At 40.5% G+C, this 15,611-nt stretch overlaps 6 protein-coding genes across 7 annotated transcripts in view; 3 read left to right on the top strand and 3 right to left on the bottom strand.

The window, feature by feature from the left end:
• Positions 1–1,366, top strand: part of LOC104762952 (calcium-dependent protein kinase 28-like) — a gene marked incomplete in the record, with an annotated part of 3,578 nt that extends 2,212 nt beyond the window's left edge. Inside the window, 5 exon segments of the mRNA XM_010486371.2 lie at positions 39–154; positions 247–354; positions 446–508; positions 620–793; positions 887–1,366. Coding sequence (XP_010484673.1) covers positions 39–154; positions 247–354; positions 446–508; positions 620–793; positions 887–1,045 — 620 coding nt within the window.
• Positions 1,791–4,346, top strand: LOC104762953. Its single transcript, XM_010486372.2, has one exon. The coding sequence runs from the start codon at positions 2,185–2,187 to the stop codon at positions 4,129–4,131; it is 1,947 nt and encodes a 648-aa protein (XP_010484674.1). The 5' UTR covers positions 1,791–2,184; the 3' UTR covers positions 4,132–4,346.
• Positions 4,618–6,895, top strand: LOC104762956 (ferredoxin--NADP reductase, leaf isozyme 1, chloroplastic). Its single transcript, XM_010486375.2, has 9 exons — positions 4,618–4,905; positions 5,037–5,271; positions 5,424–5,557; positions 5,652–5,730; positions 5,829–5,920; positions 6,014–6,091; positions 6,208–6,270; positions 6,370–6,604; positions 6,689–6,895. Exons 1-9 carry the CDS (start codon positions 4,801–4,803, stop codon positions 6,754–6,756), a joined length of 1,089 nt encoding a protein of 362 aa, XP_010484677.1. The 5' UTR covers positions 4,618–4,800; the 3' UTR covers positions 6,757–6,895.
• On the bottom strand, positions 6,808–9,583 carry LOC104762955. Of its 2 annotated transcripts, XM_010486374.2 has the most exons (10): positions 9,393–9,583; positions 9,163–9,310; positions 8,983–9,073; positions 8,693–8,878; positions 8,360–8,595; positions 8,146–8,280; positions 7,994–8,061; positions 7,808–7,869; positions 7,451–7,653; positions 6,808–7,245 (listed from the first exon to the last, which is right to left on the bottom strand). In XM_010486374.2, exons 1-9 carry the CDS (start codon positions 9,509–9,511, stop codon positions 7,496–7,498), a joined length of 1,203 nt encoding a protein of 400 aa, XP_010484676.1. In that variant the 5' UTR covers positions 9,512–9,583; the 3' UTR covers positions 6,808–7,245; positions 7,451–7,495. The 2 variants fall into 2 exon arrangements, with proteins under 2 accessions (XP_010484676.1, XP_010484675.1); XM_010486373.2 differs by lacking the exon at positions 6,808–7,245 and having other exon boundaries at positions 7,247–7,653.
• Positions 9,738–10,771, bottom strand: LOC104762957 (thiosulfate sulfurtransferase 18-like). The gene is made up of 5 exons (XM_010486376.2): positions 10,583–10,771; positions 10,419–10,498; positions 10,253–10,323; positions 10,088–10,141; positions 9,738–9,978 (listed from the first exon to the last, which is right to left on the bottom strand). Exons 1-5 carry the CDS (start codon positions 10,684–10,686, stop codon positions 9,886–9,888), a joined length of 402 nt encoding a protein of 133 aa, XP_010484678.1. The 5' UTR covers positions 10,687–10,771; the 3' UTR covers positions 9,738–9,885.
• The window catches only part of LOC104762959 (receptor homology region, transmembrane domain- and RING domain-containing protein 1), a gene marked incomplete at its 5' end in the record, with an annotated part of 1,998 nt that continues 526 nt past the window's right edge, over positions 14,140–15,611 (bottom strand). Inside the window, 3 exon segments of the mRNA XM_010486377.2 lie at positions 14,140–14,671; positions 14,803–14,900; positions 15,149–15,547. Of these exon segments, the coding sequence (XP_010484679.2) occupies positions 14,594–14,671; positions 14,803–14,900; positions 15,149–15,547 (575 nt within the window).

A 15,611-nucleotide genomic window follows, 5' to 3' on the forward strand; every position in this document is an offset into this window, starting at 1 on the left:
GTTTTTTTTTTTCTTTCTGTTTTCTCTTGCCTCTGTAGCACATGCATGGGTTAGAGAAGGGGGCAATGCCACTGATATCCCTGTTGACATTTCAGTTCTGAACAACTTACGCCAGTTTGTTAGATACAGCCGTCTAAAGCAATTTGCGTTAAGAGTAAGCTAACTGTGGAAGTTGTTGGATGAAGAAAGAATAAAAAAAGAGGTCAGGACATGTTTCTAATGTTTTGAATCTCCTTCTTCTGGCAGGCTCTGGCTAGCACTCTTGACGAGGCAGAGATTTCTGACCTCAGAGATCAATTTGATGCGATTGATGTAGATAGAAATGGTGTCATAAGTCTTGAGGAGATGAGACAGGTGTGATTTTTTTTAAGAACAATACTAATTGGATATAAGCATGTAGTAATAAGGTAAATAATGTTTTGTCCTTTTTTTTTTCTTTCTACAGGCACTTGCCAAAGATCTTCCATGGAAACTGAAGGATTCGCGAGTTGCTGAGATCCTTCAAGCGGTAGTTACAGTTATCTTTTAGTACATTGCAATTGCATCTCTGGGAATAATACCAGAGAGAGACACACAGTTTCAGAGTCTGAGGCGTTGTATCTATATATGCTGGTCACAGATTGATAGCAACACAGATGGGTTAGTGGACTTCACAGAGTTTGTAGCAGCAGCTCTACATGTCCATCAACTGGAAGAACATGATTCAGAGAAGTGGCAGCAAAGATCAAGAGCAGCTTTTGAGAAATTCGACATTGACAAGGACGGTTACATAACGCCTGAGGAACTTCGAATGGTAAGCTTACCTGACCTCTAATTCTCTCTTTTTTGGTATAGTTAGAAAAGATGGAAAAATGAAAAAAACATTTTGTCTGGTGAATAATGACAGCACACGGGGTTAAAAGGGTCAATAGATCCACTGCTGGATGAAGCAGACATTGATAGAGATGGGAAAATAAGCCTGCATGAGTTCAGGAGACTTCTAAGAACAGCAAGCATAAGTTCACAGAGAATATCAAGCCCTTCAGGCCACAGGAATCCTCGGTAGTGCAAAAGTGTGTATACTAGAAGAAGAGGAGTAAGGGGACAAAGTAATTTGTCCAATCTTATATGTAATGGTGGTTGTAAGATAAGTCGGACTTTTTTTTGGCGTTGTAGTGTTGTTATATAAGTACGTTGGTTCTTCTATAAAGCAACGAAACAAAAGAGACAGTGCGAGTGAGTAGATTGTAGCATTGGGTGAGAGAAGCTGTTCTTTTGGGTTCGGCCACGTGACATTCCTAGTGGGCCAAATCGCCCAATTCTAATGGGTTGGCACCAGAGAGCCAGCTGTAATTTGATTCTCCCATAAGTTTTGTCTGTTTGCATATTTCTTCATAAAATAATCGTGTGGAGAGCACCAAATATACCCTTTTTTCTACAACTTTTCCAGCCAGGATCTGAGTGGCTCCCCTCCTCCTCCAAGGATATTTTAATAAACAACGATTAGGTGTTATCAAATAAGGAAATGGTATATCTCAGATCTTAGTATAATTTGGATATCAAAAAAAGAGAATTATGTATGGAGGGTGACATATATGTATATTTTCCAATTTGCAGGTTCGGTGAATGTAGGGAAAATGTTCAAAATTGACTTGGTCATCACGTGTAAAGATACTAAATAATAATAATACATATTTAGTAAGTAATTTAGACCTGGTTTAAAATTAGAAATGTTGATGAAAAGAAAGACACTAAAATCCGGGATATGTTTATTTAAAAGTAAACGCACGCATATGGATGGGGGGGGGGTAAAATGTCCTTTTGGCTCCGAAGACGAAGAAGTTGGAAAAGTCAGTCAGTCAGTCAGTCGTCAGTAGTAAAAAAAAAAGAGGGGTATCATAGTAAATTCGGAGCGGAGCAAGTAGTACACAGTCAGCCGCGTTTGACAATTTCTTACCTTTGTTGTTTGGGGCATTTTGCATTCGTCGTCGTCGGTCCACGAATTAAACAACAAAACCAATCGATCCAGTCAATTTAGTTTAGTTTGATACAAAGAGAAGAAGAAGAAGAAGAAGAAGATTTTATCATTCCTTGCTTTAATTCTTTTTTTTTTGTTTTTTTTTTTGATCTAATTTATTATTGGAAAGTTCAAATTTAGGGGTATCTGAATCTGGATCGATTAGCCATTGATCTGAGATCTGGGCGATGGCGGACATCGTGAAGCAAATCCTAGCCAAACCGATTCAACTGTCTGACCAGGTGGTCAAAGCCGCTGATGAGGCTAGTTCCTTCAAGCAGGAGTGCGCCGAACTCAAGGCCAAGACCGAGAAGCTCGCTGCTCTTCTTCGCCAGGCTGCTCGCGCCAGCAACGACCTTTACGAGCGTCCCACTCGCCGCATCATCGATGACACCGAGCAGATGCTCGACAAGGCTCTCTCCCTTGTCCTCAAGTGCCGTGCCAATGGTCTCATGAAGCGCGTCTTCACCATCATCCCCGCCGCCGCCTTCCGCAAGATGTCCGCTCAGTTGGAGAACTCCCTCGGCGACGTTTCCTGGCTCCTCCGCGTCTCTGCTCCCGCCGAAGACCGCGGCGACGCTGGCTACCTTGGTCTTCCCCCTATCGCCGCCAACGAGCCCATCCTCTGCCTCATCTGGGAGCAGATCGCCATCCTCTACACCGGCTCCCTCGAAGACCGCTCCGATGCCGCCGCCTCCCTCGTCTCCCTCGCCCGTGATAACGATCGCTACACCAAGCTTATCATCGAAGAAGGAGGCGTCGTCCCTCTCCTTAAGCTGCTCAAGGAAGGTAAGCCCGAAGGCCAAGAGAACGCCGCTCGTGCGTTAGGCCTACTGGGCCGTGATCCCGAGAGCGTGGAGCACATGATTCACGGCGGCGCTTGTTCCGTCTTCGGCAAAGTCCTCAAAGAAGCGCCAATGAAGGTCCAGGCCATGGTCGCGTGGGCTACCTCCGAGCTCGTCTCCAATCACCCCAAGTGCCAAGACATCTTCGCTCAGCACAACGCCATTCGGCTACTCGTCGGCCACTTGGCCTTCGAAACGGTGCAGGAGCACAGCAAGTACGCCATTGCCACCAACAGCAAAGCCACCTCCATTCACCACGCCGTCGCTCTCGCCAAGGAAAACCCTAACTCCACCTCCGCCAAGGGTCCTGATGACGATCAGAGCTCGATCCCGCACCCTACTGGGAAGCAAATGCCCAATCAGATGCACAACGTGGTCGTCAACACCATGGCGGTTAGGGTAAACCCTCCGAGGAAGTCTACTAGCAACGGTGTTGTGAGCCAGAGTAATGGTGTTAAGCTACCCTGCAGTCTCCAGCAGCACCAGAATTCAACTTCGAGCGCATCCAAGACTCGAGAGCTGGAGGACGCAGCGACCAAGTGTCAGCTTAAGGCAATGGCGGCCAGAGCGCTGTGGAAGCTGGCCAAAGGCAATTCCACCATCTGCAAAAGCATCACAGAGTCCAGAGCTCTCCTCTGCTTCGCTGTTCTGATTGATAAGGGCAACGAGGAGGTCAGATACAACTCAGCTATGGCATTGATGGAGATCACGGCCGTTGCAGAGCAGGATGCTGATTTGAGACGCTCCGCATTCAAACCCAATTCCCCGGCCTGCAAGGCTGTGGTTGATCAAATGCTTAGAATCATCGAGATAGCAGATTCTGAGCTACTCATCCCCTGCATCAGAACCATTGGGAACCTTGCTAGAACATTCAGAGCAACTGAGACGCGGATGATCGGGCCTCTGGTGAAGCTTCTGGACGAACGAGAGCCCGAAGTGACAGGGGAAGCAGCTGTTGCCCTCACGAAATTCGCCTGCACAGAGAACTACTTGCACAAAGATCACTCGAGGGGGATTATAGAAGCTGGAGGGGGAAAACATCTGGTTCAGTTGGCCTACTTTGGAGAGAGTGGTGTTCAGATTCCAGCGTTAGAGCTCCTCTGTTACATAGCACTCAATGTTCCAGACAGCGAGCAGCTGGCAAAGGACGAGGTTCTGGCAGTGTTGGAGTGGGCATCGAAGCAGTCTTGGGTTACACAGCTGGAGAGCTTAGAAGCTCTGTTGCTGGAAGCTAAGAGCAGACTGGACCTTTACCAGTCGAGAGGGTCCAGGGGTTTCAATTTCAATTGATTCATTGTCTTCGATTTTTGATGCAGCGAATGCAGAATACGATGTTGTTTAATACACTCTTCTTACCCATTGTAAATCAAGAACAAAAAGGCTTTGAGCTTTTTGTAGTTGATCTTCTCTCTCTCTCTCTCTCTCTCTCTCTCTCTCTCTCTCTCTCTCTTGATTATTTCTGTACAGATTCATATATATCTGCTGCAGACGATATCCATTGATTATTTGAGCCTTTTTAAAAGTATTTCCTGTAATCTGGGACGTTAAAATAAAACCTCCTCCCTGTGAGTCTATGACTAAACTGCTTGAGGGATGATGATGCTACATGTCAAAGTAGAAGAGTGCCCATTAAACAAACTGCTTGAGCCCAATTAGTGAGCCCAGTAACTATGGGAAGCAGAAAGATGTGACGATAGGGGAATGAAATTGGCAATGCTAAATTAGGACAAATGGTATAAGCTGTAATATATAACTTATCCTCTCTAACACTTGGCCTCACATTGCCCTTCACACAATCCACACACATCCAATCACAGCCTCATCATATATCTCCCGCTAACCCTTTTTTTTCTTTGATCTTTTTTGCTTATTATCATATATATATATTTTTTTGTTGTTGTTGTTTTTCTTTGATCTCCACATCTTCTTCTTCTTCGTTTGCATCCATTCTGATCAAACATGGCTGCTGCTATAAGCGCTGCAGTCTCTTTACCTTCCTCCAAGTCGTCTTCTCTACTCACGAAGACCTCCTCTGTATCCCCTCAAAGGATTTTCCTCAAGAAGGTATCATTTCATTTCATTTATTTATAATTATTATTTTTTTTTAATCACAAGTTTGTGTGATCTGTAATGACCAAAGAAAAGATGGATCTTGACAAGCAATAATTGCTATATCTCCTGCAACTACAACACAGAGCACACTGTGTTACAGAGTTGGGGGCAGAGTTGTGTCAGTGAAGGCTCAGGTGACAACAGAGACTACCGAGGCGCCAGTGAAAGTAGTCAAGGAGTCAAAGAAACAGGAAGAAGGGATTGTTGTCAACAAATACAAACCTAAGAACCCCTACACTGGTCGATGCCTCTTGAACACCAAGATCACCGGCGATGACGCTCCCGGTGAAACCTGGCACATTGTCTTCACCACCGAAGGTAATCCTTTTATATTGCCCCATCTCATAAATTAGGGGACTTTTGCTTTTCATTATAAAGTTTTGATCTTTTTCTTTAGTGCATTGCATTTGCATTGTATATAGATTCTGCAAGATTTTGATAAGGTTGGTTGAAAAAATGATGAATTTTAGGTGAGATTCCGTATAGAGAAGGTCAATCGATAGGAGTGATTCCTGAGGGAATTGATAAGAACGGGAAGCCCCACAAGCTGAGGTTGTACTCCATCGCCAGCAGTGCCATTGGTGACTTTGGAGACTCCAAGACTGTAAGCTTTCCCTCTTTTTAACATTACCAATGAAAACTCCAATACAATACAGATGAGTTCTTGTCTTATCTGGCTATGGTATGGATTTTTGCAGGTTTCTCTCTGTGTCAAGAGATTAGTTTACACAAATGATAGCGGAGAGACTGTTAAGGGGGTCTGCTCCAACTTCTTGTGTAAGACGAAGAACAATTATGGGGTTCTGATTGGATATGTTACGTTTATGGGTTTAAACTCTTCTTATTGAGTTTGCTGTTGTTTGGGTTTCTCTCAGGTGACTTGAAGCCTGGTGATGAAGCTTTGATCACTGGACCTGTTGGCAAGGAAATGCTTATGCCAAAAGACCCAAATGCCACCATCATCATGGTACGTCATCACTCTCACTTGGAGAGGACTTTTATGATATAATCTACATTTATTTGTAGTGATTGCTTGTGGTTGGTTTCCTGTATCCTTTAGCTTGGAACTGGTACTGGAATTGCTCCATTCAGATCATTTTTGTGGAAAATGTTCTTCGAGGAGCACGAGGACTACAAGGTGAAACCAAAACCAAACTCTCTCACACACTGTTGTTACACAAATCATACTACTATACCAATTGAAATTGTGTTTGTTGTGTATTTCTACAAACTGAATATGTATATATGTTGCAGTTCAATGGTTTGGCGTGGCTCTTCTTGGGTGTACCCACAAGCAGCTCACTGCTGTACAAGGAGGTACAGAAGCTAAATCCTAGTTATTACCTTTAACAATGTTGTCATGTACAAAAGATGTTGTTGACTTGTGTGGATAATGAATGGGCTGGCTTATATCAGGAGTTTGAGAAGATGAAGGAGAAGAACCCAGACAACTTCAGGCTGGACTTTGCGGTGAGCAGAGAGCAGACGAACGAGAAGGGAGAGAAAATGTACATTCAGACAAGAATGGCAGAGTATGCAGAAGAGCTGTGGGAGTTGTTGAAGAAAGACAACACCTTTGTTTACATGTGTGGTCTTAAGGGTATGGAGAAGGGTATCGATGACATAATGGTCTCACTTGCTGCTAAAGACGGTAAAAGATAATTCTTTTCAATTACATTTTCAGAAGTCTCCGGCACATGTTTGTTTATAAACTGTTCTGTGTGGGTGGGAACAGGGATCGATTGGTTCGATTACAAGAAGCAATTGAAGAAGAGTGAGCAGTGGAATGTTGAAGTTTATTAAGGAAGCTTCACAGGGTGTTGTTTATGTTATGTAGATAAAAAAGCTGATATATGCAACATTGTCAAATCTGCTTCTTTCTTCTTTCTGAAAGATTTGATCCATCAAAACCATTCAAAAGAGAGCATCAATACCAACCAAACTACTGTACTCTCTCTTACTTGTTGTTGTTATTCATAATGCTATATTTCTTGCGACAATATAGCAAAGTTTTGTGAATTTTTCTTCTTATATTTCCTTTACAAACCGTGAAAATTGCTGATAATGTTTTGTAAAGTATGCTTTCTTCTTCCTTTGAAAGGCTAAAACTTTCTCTGTTTCAAAAACCACGCTTCTTTTCTGCAGCTGATTTACACCATCACCTTTAAAACAGAGCTTTTACACATTTTCCTGGTTTATTCTTAATTATTGTCATCTCTTTGGTCAATGTATAGTTTTATAAGGCATCGACAAATCCACCGGGGGCGAAATAACCAAAACGTAAAAGTGAATCTGCCAAAACCGCCCTCACAATTAGATAGGTATATAGAAAAACATGGAACAGTAGAGAAGTGGTGGGACTACAGAAACCAAGTTCTAATGGACAAAAAAATCAGCTTTGCAAAACATGAATTTGGATTGGGATTAGGCAAATCCTAAAACCCAAATTCTTCAAACAAACATATAAAGCTAAAAGTAGAAAAGTAGAGCCATCAACCTCTTGACCCTTCTGAGTGAGATTGTAGAATCGATAACAGATGCATCACAACACATTCTTCTCTGCTTCTTCGGGTGCCAATTTCCTGATTTTTGCAACGAAAAGGCCGCTGGTTGCTGAGGTGGCCGGATCAAAACGCAGTGTTTTAGGCGTGCGACCACTTCTACATGGCCAATCTTTGGCCATTTCAATCTCTTGTAGTTCTGCATCATCATAACCTTTCTGTTAGTCTTCTCACTAGTCCATAAGTAAAGCACAAGAAAAACAAGATTCAAAAAAAATCTGACCCATACGATCAACAAAGTTCAGAGTTTTTTTCGAAAACAGTACCACACAATACATGTTAATTTCAAGTACCTGCAGAGGAATTTTCAGCAAGGAACTGATCTACCACATCTTCGTTTTGGGCATGCGTCAAACTAATTGTTACACGAATTAGATCACTAATTCACGTTAGAGGAAAACGAAAACAAAAAGGCAAGAGCACAGAGAGCTTATTGTTTTGTGCGTTTTCCTATAGACTATAGTGTTTAGAAGTTTCACCTGCATGTGCTGTACACAAGGGTGCCGGCTTCTTTCAACAATCTGAATCCATTTCTCAGTAGATTCAGCTGCAAACAAAAAAGACCCCGGTGATGATCACCAGAGAGGCAAACACAAGGGCAGACACAAACATGATAATTATGGAATATTACCTGAAGAGATGCTAAACTTATATCGGTTCTTTCGGCATCTAGTACACGGCGTTCCAGCGTTGTCCAACCCCATTGCTCAAATTTCTGGATATGTTTGATTGAACCATCATGTGTACATTCTGCGTCCACAAGAACCTGCAAAAATCCCACTTCAATTCTCTAGTTATGATACTTATAAGTGTACTGTATCAGCCTCCGTAGATCACAACCTAACCTTGTCATAGCCGCAATACGCATAATCATTTTCGTCGAGGGATCTATATAGTTGCTTCTTTTTTAGTCCGATTACTCCAGAACTCTGCCCGTAGAAGATAATTTCCGGCTGTCCATTCTGCGGCAAAACAGAAGAACTCTTCCTGGCCTTAGCTTCTTGTTTCCTAACTTTGTAAGGTCGACGGGAAGTCCACTGCTTGAATGTGTCTTCATGATCGTCCACACATGGCTCATCACCTGAATAGTAGCAAATGACCTCGTTAGTGCATATCAGGAAAGCTAAAAGGAACATATTGTTTGTTTGAAAACGTTGGAGAGTAGTAGCAAGCATTACACGTTAGGTTTGTGGTAGGTGGCACTGAGAAAATGGTTCCATCAGCAAGAAAAAGTCTGCTCCTTTCACCAAGCCCGTATTTTTGAAGCAATGTTCTGCAGGCAGCAAGACGATGCCTTGCTACATCGACACCAGTCGCAGAGCCCTTGTCACCGAGTAGGTCAAGCATCATACATAGTTTAGCACCTGAGAGTGAATATTCCCTATAAAAAGGTTGCACAAGGGACAAATTGACGAAAGAAAAAGCAAGTGAGTGAGAAGCGACGATCTCGACAAAGATAATGGTGTACCAGGAGCAGCACAAAGATCCAAGACATGGTCTCCAGGGGAGATACCAAGAGCTGAAACAGCAGCACCGGAAGCTGCATCGATTCCGTACATCTGGGAAACCCGAAGAAAGAAGAAGAGATTAAGGCAAAAAACGCGAGAGAAGAATTGGTGAATTTTGATGATGATGAAAACAATCTCACCATGCCTTGCTGATACGCCTTGGATCTGGCTATATGAACATGTGGAGGAATAGAGTAGAAACCAGGCAACCACTTCACCTTGTCCAGTTTACAGTTAATTTGCGATTCAATCTCTTGGACAGCATTCTCGAACCCTCCTGGTTTCAACCTTCCAACGGACCTCTTGAGTTTTTTCAGTTCAAGAAAACCAAAATTCCGGGGAAAAAAAGGGGCTCTCGAGTAAGCCTTACCTTACGTAGCGTGGAATTGAATCTCCGCGAGTGTAGATTGAAGGATCAAGGCCATTCGCCTCTAGAAAGCTAAGAAAACTCTCTGGAAACTGTTGTAGCTTTGACGTTTCTTCTTCCATGGCGAGAGCGAGAGGGAGGGAACAATGTTGTTCGTTCGGTCGGGAAAATTAGTCGCAGAAGAGAAGGGCTTAGGCTGCGTACAGACAAAGAAGCCCAAGCCTTTATATATCTAATCTACTCAAAAAGCCCCCCCCCCCCAAGCCTTTTTCTTTCGACCCACCCAACAACACTCACTCCTCGTTTGTGAATTTGTGCCGTTTTTTTTGTTCTATCATATCCGGCAAATTTGATAAAACACAGCTTTTATTTATTTGATTTTGGCACAAAGTTTTGATAACAAACAAGAAACTGGGAAATTCTAAAGTAGAAATTGATTGATTACATCACACACAGTACACATACACACTCTGTCATTATTTGATAAAGAATCTTCTTAGTTTGCAGATGGCTCTTCCTTGTTGATTGGAAAGCTATGATCCACCCACGCCATGTAGCCACCTCCCACGTTTCTCACTTTCTTGTAACCCTTCATTTCATTATAAACCATTTTTTTTTAAAAAAAGAAGAAGGGATGAATGATTTTCACAAGAAGTTCGGAGTGTGCTTATAATAAATCAGGGGAGGGCATGACTTACTGCAGCAAGAAGTTCAGTTGTGGCATTGAAGGATCTGGCTCCACTCTGACAACCCTGTGTATATCATTTTACCAGATTTAAGAGATACAAAAAGGTTTTCTAAAACTCTGATGTTCATTTCATTTAATTTCTTGTGGGTGATGAGGAAGTAAAGAAGTTAATTACCACAAGTATATCATCAGCTGGGTTGAGAAGAGAAGAGACTTGTTCCAAGAAATCTTGATTCTTCCCTCTACCTAGAGATCACAAAGGGTTTCAAATTTGTTATGTATATACAGTATATGCTGCTGGTTGATATCTCAAGACTCAAAAGGTGGCTCATTTTGATTACCTTGAGGTGTGTTGACCATGTAGGGAATGTTGACGATCTTAGTTGCCTGACAATGCCCTCTCTTAAATTCTTCCTGAGTCCTGCACGTCCAAGGAATTAACAACTCCAATGCTACATGCGTCATAGTGCTCAGTCTGATGATAAAAAATAGAGGAGGAGCTCACCTAACATCAAGATATTGATGCCCAGACTGGAGGAGAGCCTTGGCTTGGCTCACATCAACATTAACAACTTGTTCTGCCTTTGGGCTGGAAAGTGATTGAGACATCTTCTCTCTACCTTCTTGTCAGACAAAGGATGAAGCTTCAGGAAGAGCAGCAGAGAACAATAAATAACCTGCAAACAATGACAGATAATATTCTTTCTTTTTATTTAAAACTATACACATGTCATGCATGGCCAATATAAAAACAAAAATTATGGTATACTATAAGGGTGGGCAAAAAAACCGAAAACCGAAAAACCGAACCGAAACGAACCGAAATAATAGGTTTGGTTTGGTTATGGTTAAGTCTAAAAATTCGTTTAGTTTTTATTTTAGTTAAGCATTTGGTTTAAGTTTGGTCTGGTTAAAAACCGTAAAACCGAATGGTTTTTTTGGTTTTTTTTTAAAAATAGGATAAATTAAATATAATTAGTTTCTCCAACTTATAACTTTATATTATATAACAATATCAATATTTTTTTTTCTTTATTGGACTTATAGTTATTGATCTCTTAGTAATCTATAGAATTACAAAACTCTAACCCTAGGTCTCTATTCCCTAACATATATATATATATATATATATATTCATAATTACTTGTGGCCATCCTCTTTGTTCCCCTACGTAGTATGTGCGTCTCCTCCTCTGCAAGTTCTGCAACTCAAATTACCAAAGGTTTTTCTATGTTCTCTCATGTTTTTTTATGTTATTAATAAACTTTTCAACTGATCATCAATTATAAAAAAAAAATCGTAGATGGCAGATTCAAGTCAAGACCCTAATCCCACTAAAAAAGGAAAGCAACCGATAATGATGATCCTTCTCCAGCGGTAAAAAAACAAAGTGGTCACCGTTCAGATGTTTGGAGCTGCTTTACAANATATATATATATATATATATATATATATATATATATTCATAATTACTTGTGGCCATCGTCTTTGTTCCCCTACGTAGTATGTGCGTCTCCTCCTCTGCAAGTTCTGCAACTCAAATTACCAAAGGTTTTTCTTTGTTCTCTCATGTTTTTTTATGTTATTAATAAACTTTTCAACTGATCATCAATTATAAAAAAAAATCGTAGATGGCAGATTCAAGTCAAGACCCTAATCCCACTAAAAAAAGAAAAGCAACCGATAATGATGATCCTTCTCCAGCGGTAAAAAAACAAAGTGGTTACCGTTCAGATGTTTGGAGCTGCTTTACAAAGGTCCCCCGATGGTTGTAAGTGTAACTTTTGTAGTGTTATGTTTAAGTGGAAAGCTTCTAGTTGAAGTAGTACACTGCGTAGCCACCGTAATATTTGTAAGGCATACAAGAATTTTCTTGAAGCTGAAAATCAAAAACACTTAGCTGAAAATGAATCAGGTGGTTTAGTTGCTGTGAAATATTGTCCAATTGCTTGTAGGAGTGCAGTAGCGAAAATGATTGTGTTGGATGAGCTGCCATTTAATTTTGTTGAAAAGGTTGGGTTTAGGAACTTTTGCAATGCAGCTATACCTCAGTTTAATATTCCTTCTCGAAGATCAATAACTAGAGATATTGTCAAGCTGTACTACCAAGAAAAAGCTATGTTAATGAGCTTTTTCAGTGAGTATAAGCAGAGAGTTTGTCTAGCTACAGATATATGGACAGCGCCAACTACTAGTGTCAGCTATATGGTGATTACTGCTCATTTCATTGATGTGAATTGGTTTTTGCATAGAAAGGTCATCAGTTTTAAGCCTATCTCGAATCATAGAGGAGAGACAATTGGGAATCAATTAGTGAGTTGTTTGGATGAGTGAGGTATTCATAAAATATTTACAGTCACGGTTGATAACGCTTCTGCAAATGATTATGGTATTAAGCATTTAAAGGAAAACGTTAACTTTTCAGGAGATGAATCATTAGTACTCGGAGGAGACTTTATGCATGTAAGGTGTGCTGCTCATATATTGAATTTGATTGTGAGAGATGGGTTGACTAGAATAAATAAGAGTGTCGTAGCAATCAGGAATGCAGTGAAGTATGAGATTTTATTTCAGAACTTGGGTTTACAAAACTAAATTTTGATTATATTTTTTGAATTATGTTTAAGTTGTATTTTTATGCTTATTCTTTAGTTATGTATCAACTATCTAATTTTTTAAAACATGGCATAACCGTTAAAAACCAGAACCAAACCAAAACCGAACCAAACCGTGATATATATGGTTTTTATATGGTTACATTTTTGGTAAAACCGAAAAAACCTAAACCGAAACAACCGAACCGTAACCAAACCGAATTGCATATGGTTTCCTTATGGTTCTATTTTTATAAAACCAAAAAAACCGTAAACCGAAAAAACCGAACCGAAACCAAACCGAAAAACCGAACGCCTACCCCTAGTATACTATCTGATTTAAGGAACCAGTAGAAATTTGTTTCCTTGCGCAAGTGAAAGAAATGTTGGCTGAAATTAGTAAAAGAGAAAAACGAGAAAGCATTTTGTGGATGGAAACAAAGTTAATGGTGATGGAATTGCGCAACCAACGACCCCATGAACGAGTCATCGTATTGGATGAGACGTTAGGTAGAGAGATGAGAATGACGTGTTCTTCTCTTTCCACTTCCCTTATATTATTACGGACAAGACAAAATCAAAGCCACGTTCAATGGATTCCATTCCCCCCATGTAAGGGAGACTTGGGATTCACAATATATTAAAATTATACTTACAAACTTTAGACAAGCAAATCCCATTTACAATCAACAAGATATAATATAACATAACATTAAAGATTAGCCTTAACCGGGAGAGAGAATCTGAGAAGATCAACTTTTTTTCCTATCAATTTGTTTGCATTTATGTACAATCACATTCACACACACACACACACTGTTTATCTAATTAACAGATATCAAATTCACAGAGATAAAAGATCACGAAATAACAAACACACAATGATCAATTATATGGAAAAGAAAGAAAAGAAACGAGAATGACTCTTAGCGTATGTATGTATATGTACAACCAATGTACAAATGCAAAGAACAAGCAAAGCAANACAATGACAGATAATATTCTTTTTATTTAAAACTATACACATGTCATGCATGGCCAATATAAAAACAAAAATAATGGTATACTATCTCATTTAAGGAACCAGTAGAAATTTGTTTCCTTACGCAAGTGAAAGAAATGTTGGCTGAAATTAGTAAAAGAGAAAAACGAGAAAGCGTTTTGTGGATGGAAACAAAGTTAATGGTGATGGAATTGCGCAACCAACGACCCCATGAACGAGTCATCGTATTGGATGAGACGTTAGGTAGAGAGATGAGAATGACGTGTTCTTCTCTTTCCACTTCCCTTATATTATTACGGACATGACAAAATCAAAGCCACGTTCAATGGATTCCATTCCCCCCATGTAAGGGAGACTTGGGATTCACAATATATTAAAATTATACTTACAAACTTTAGACAAGCAAATCCCATCAACAAGATATAACATAACATTAAAGATTAGCCTTAACCGGGAGAGAGAATCTGAGAAGATCAACACTTTTTCCTATCAATTTGTTTGCATTTATGTACAATCACATTCACACACACACACACTGTTTACCTAATTAACAGATATCAAATTCACAGATATAAAAGATCACGAAACAACAAACACACAATGATCAATTATATGGAAAAAAAGAAAGAAAAGAAACGAGAATGACTCCTAGCGTACGTATGTATATGTACAACCAATGTACAAATGCAAAGAACAAGCAAAGCAACTCAGATCTTTTTGATCTGGGAAAACCAGCAGTGCACAGCATCGACCAGTATGGCTAATCCAGTCAGTGGCTTAACCTATACTTATCCCACCATGATTTTACCCATTCACTATCATTTGGACCCTCAGATCGATGCAAACCTGGAACCGATCCACATATGACAAAACCGAGCACCGATATGTGTGTTCAGCTGCTACAAGCTGATAATAAAGCTTAATGGCTTTGACTGGATTGAGCAAATGCAAATCTACTCGTACTTGTATCCGTTCTAGGACACTCTCGTTTATGTACCTGCAACAAAACCACACAAACAGTGTATTGAATCCAAGAGAAAAACGATAACATAACGACTTAACTAGTCAAAGAGTATCGAACTTGACAATAAACATATGGAAGCAAAGATTTGAGTCTAGCGGGATCACCTCAGAAGAGAAAGTCTCGGAGCTTATGTCATGCTTGCATACTGGGCAAGATGTACCCCATTTTGTCAACCAAGAGTCGATGCAACTCAAGTGAAAAGCTGCATAAGAGCTTCAAGTCAACAAACTGATGATATGAATTACCCCACTCATTACAGAAACTAGAAAAGACCAAATTTTTGATAATATTCTTCTCAAGTATACATCTGTCTATCTAACTGAGATTGACACAAAAGGAATATATTGTACCCTTTGTTAATCCTAGAAAGACATATATTTTGGGAACTTAGGATCTAAGAGAAACCTATCAAAGTCTTCCTAGATTAAGCATAGGAGAGAGGTTGGTTACCGTGTTGGCAGGGGAGAAGTCTGAGGGATTCTCCAGAGATATAATCCTCGAGACATATTGGACAAGTATCCCCGGGATTGTGGCGAGAAGAAGAATCAGTAGTGAAGGTGAAGGAGGGGAGTGAGTGGACAAGGTTAGCATCAACCCTGATGGTCCGGTTGTGGGTGCCTCGACGCCATAGGGTCCAGTGTCTGGGAGCAAAGAAGGCAAGCAAGAGGAAAGTGAGGATGAGAAGGAGAGAGAAGAAAGAGATGGCGAGCACAGTCCAAGCGCTCCCTTTGGTAGGGGGATAAAGGCAGCATTCACCATCTCGGCCTCTGGCATACTTGCTCAGAATCTCACCGGCGACATTTGAAACGAAGACTGCAACAACTGTAATGTTCTGAGGGTTAACCTTCACTGAGCAAAAGAGATGTATTAGAATGAATCCAAAAGAAAAAAAAAAAAAAAAAAAAAAAAAAAA

The sequence above is a fragment of the Camelina sativa genome, chromosome 18, assembly GCF_000633955.1.
Source record: "Camelina sativa cultivar DH55 chromosome 18, Cs, whole genome shotgun sequence".
Classification (NCBI taxonomy): Eukaryota; Viridiplantae; Streptophyta; class Magnoliopsida; order Brassicales; family Brassicaceae; genus Camelina; species Camelina sativa.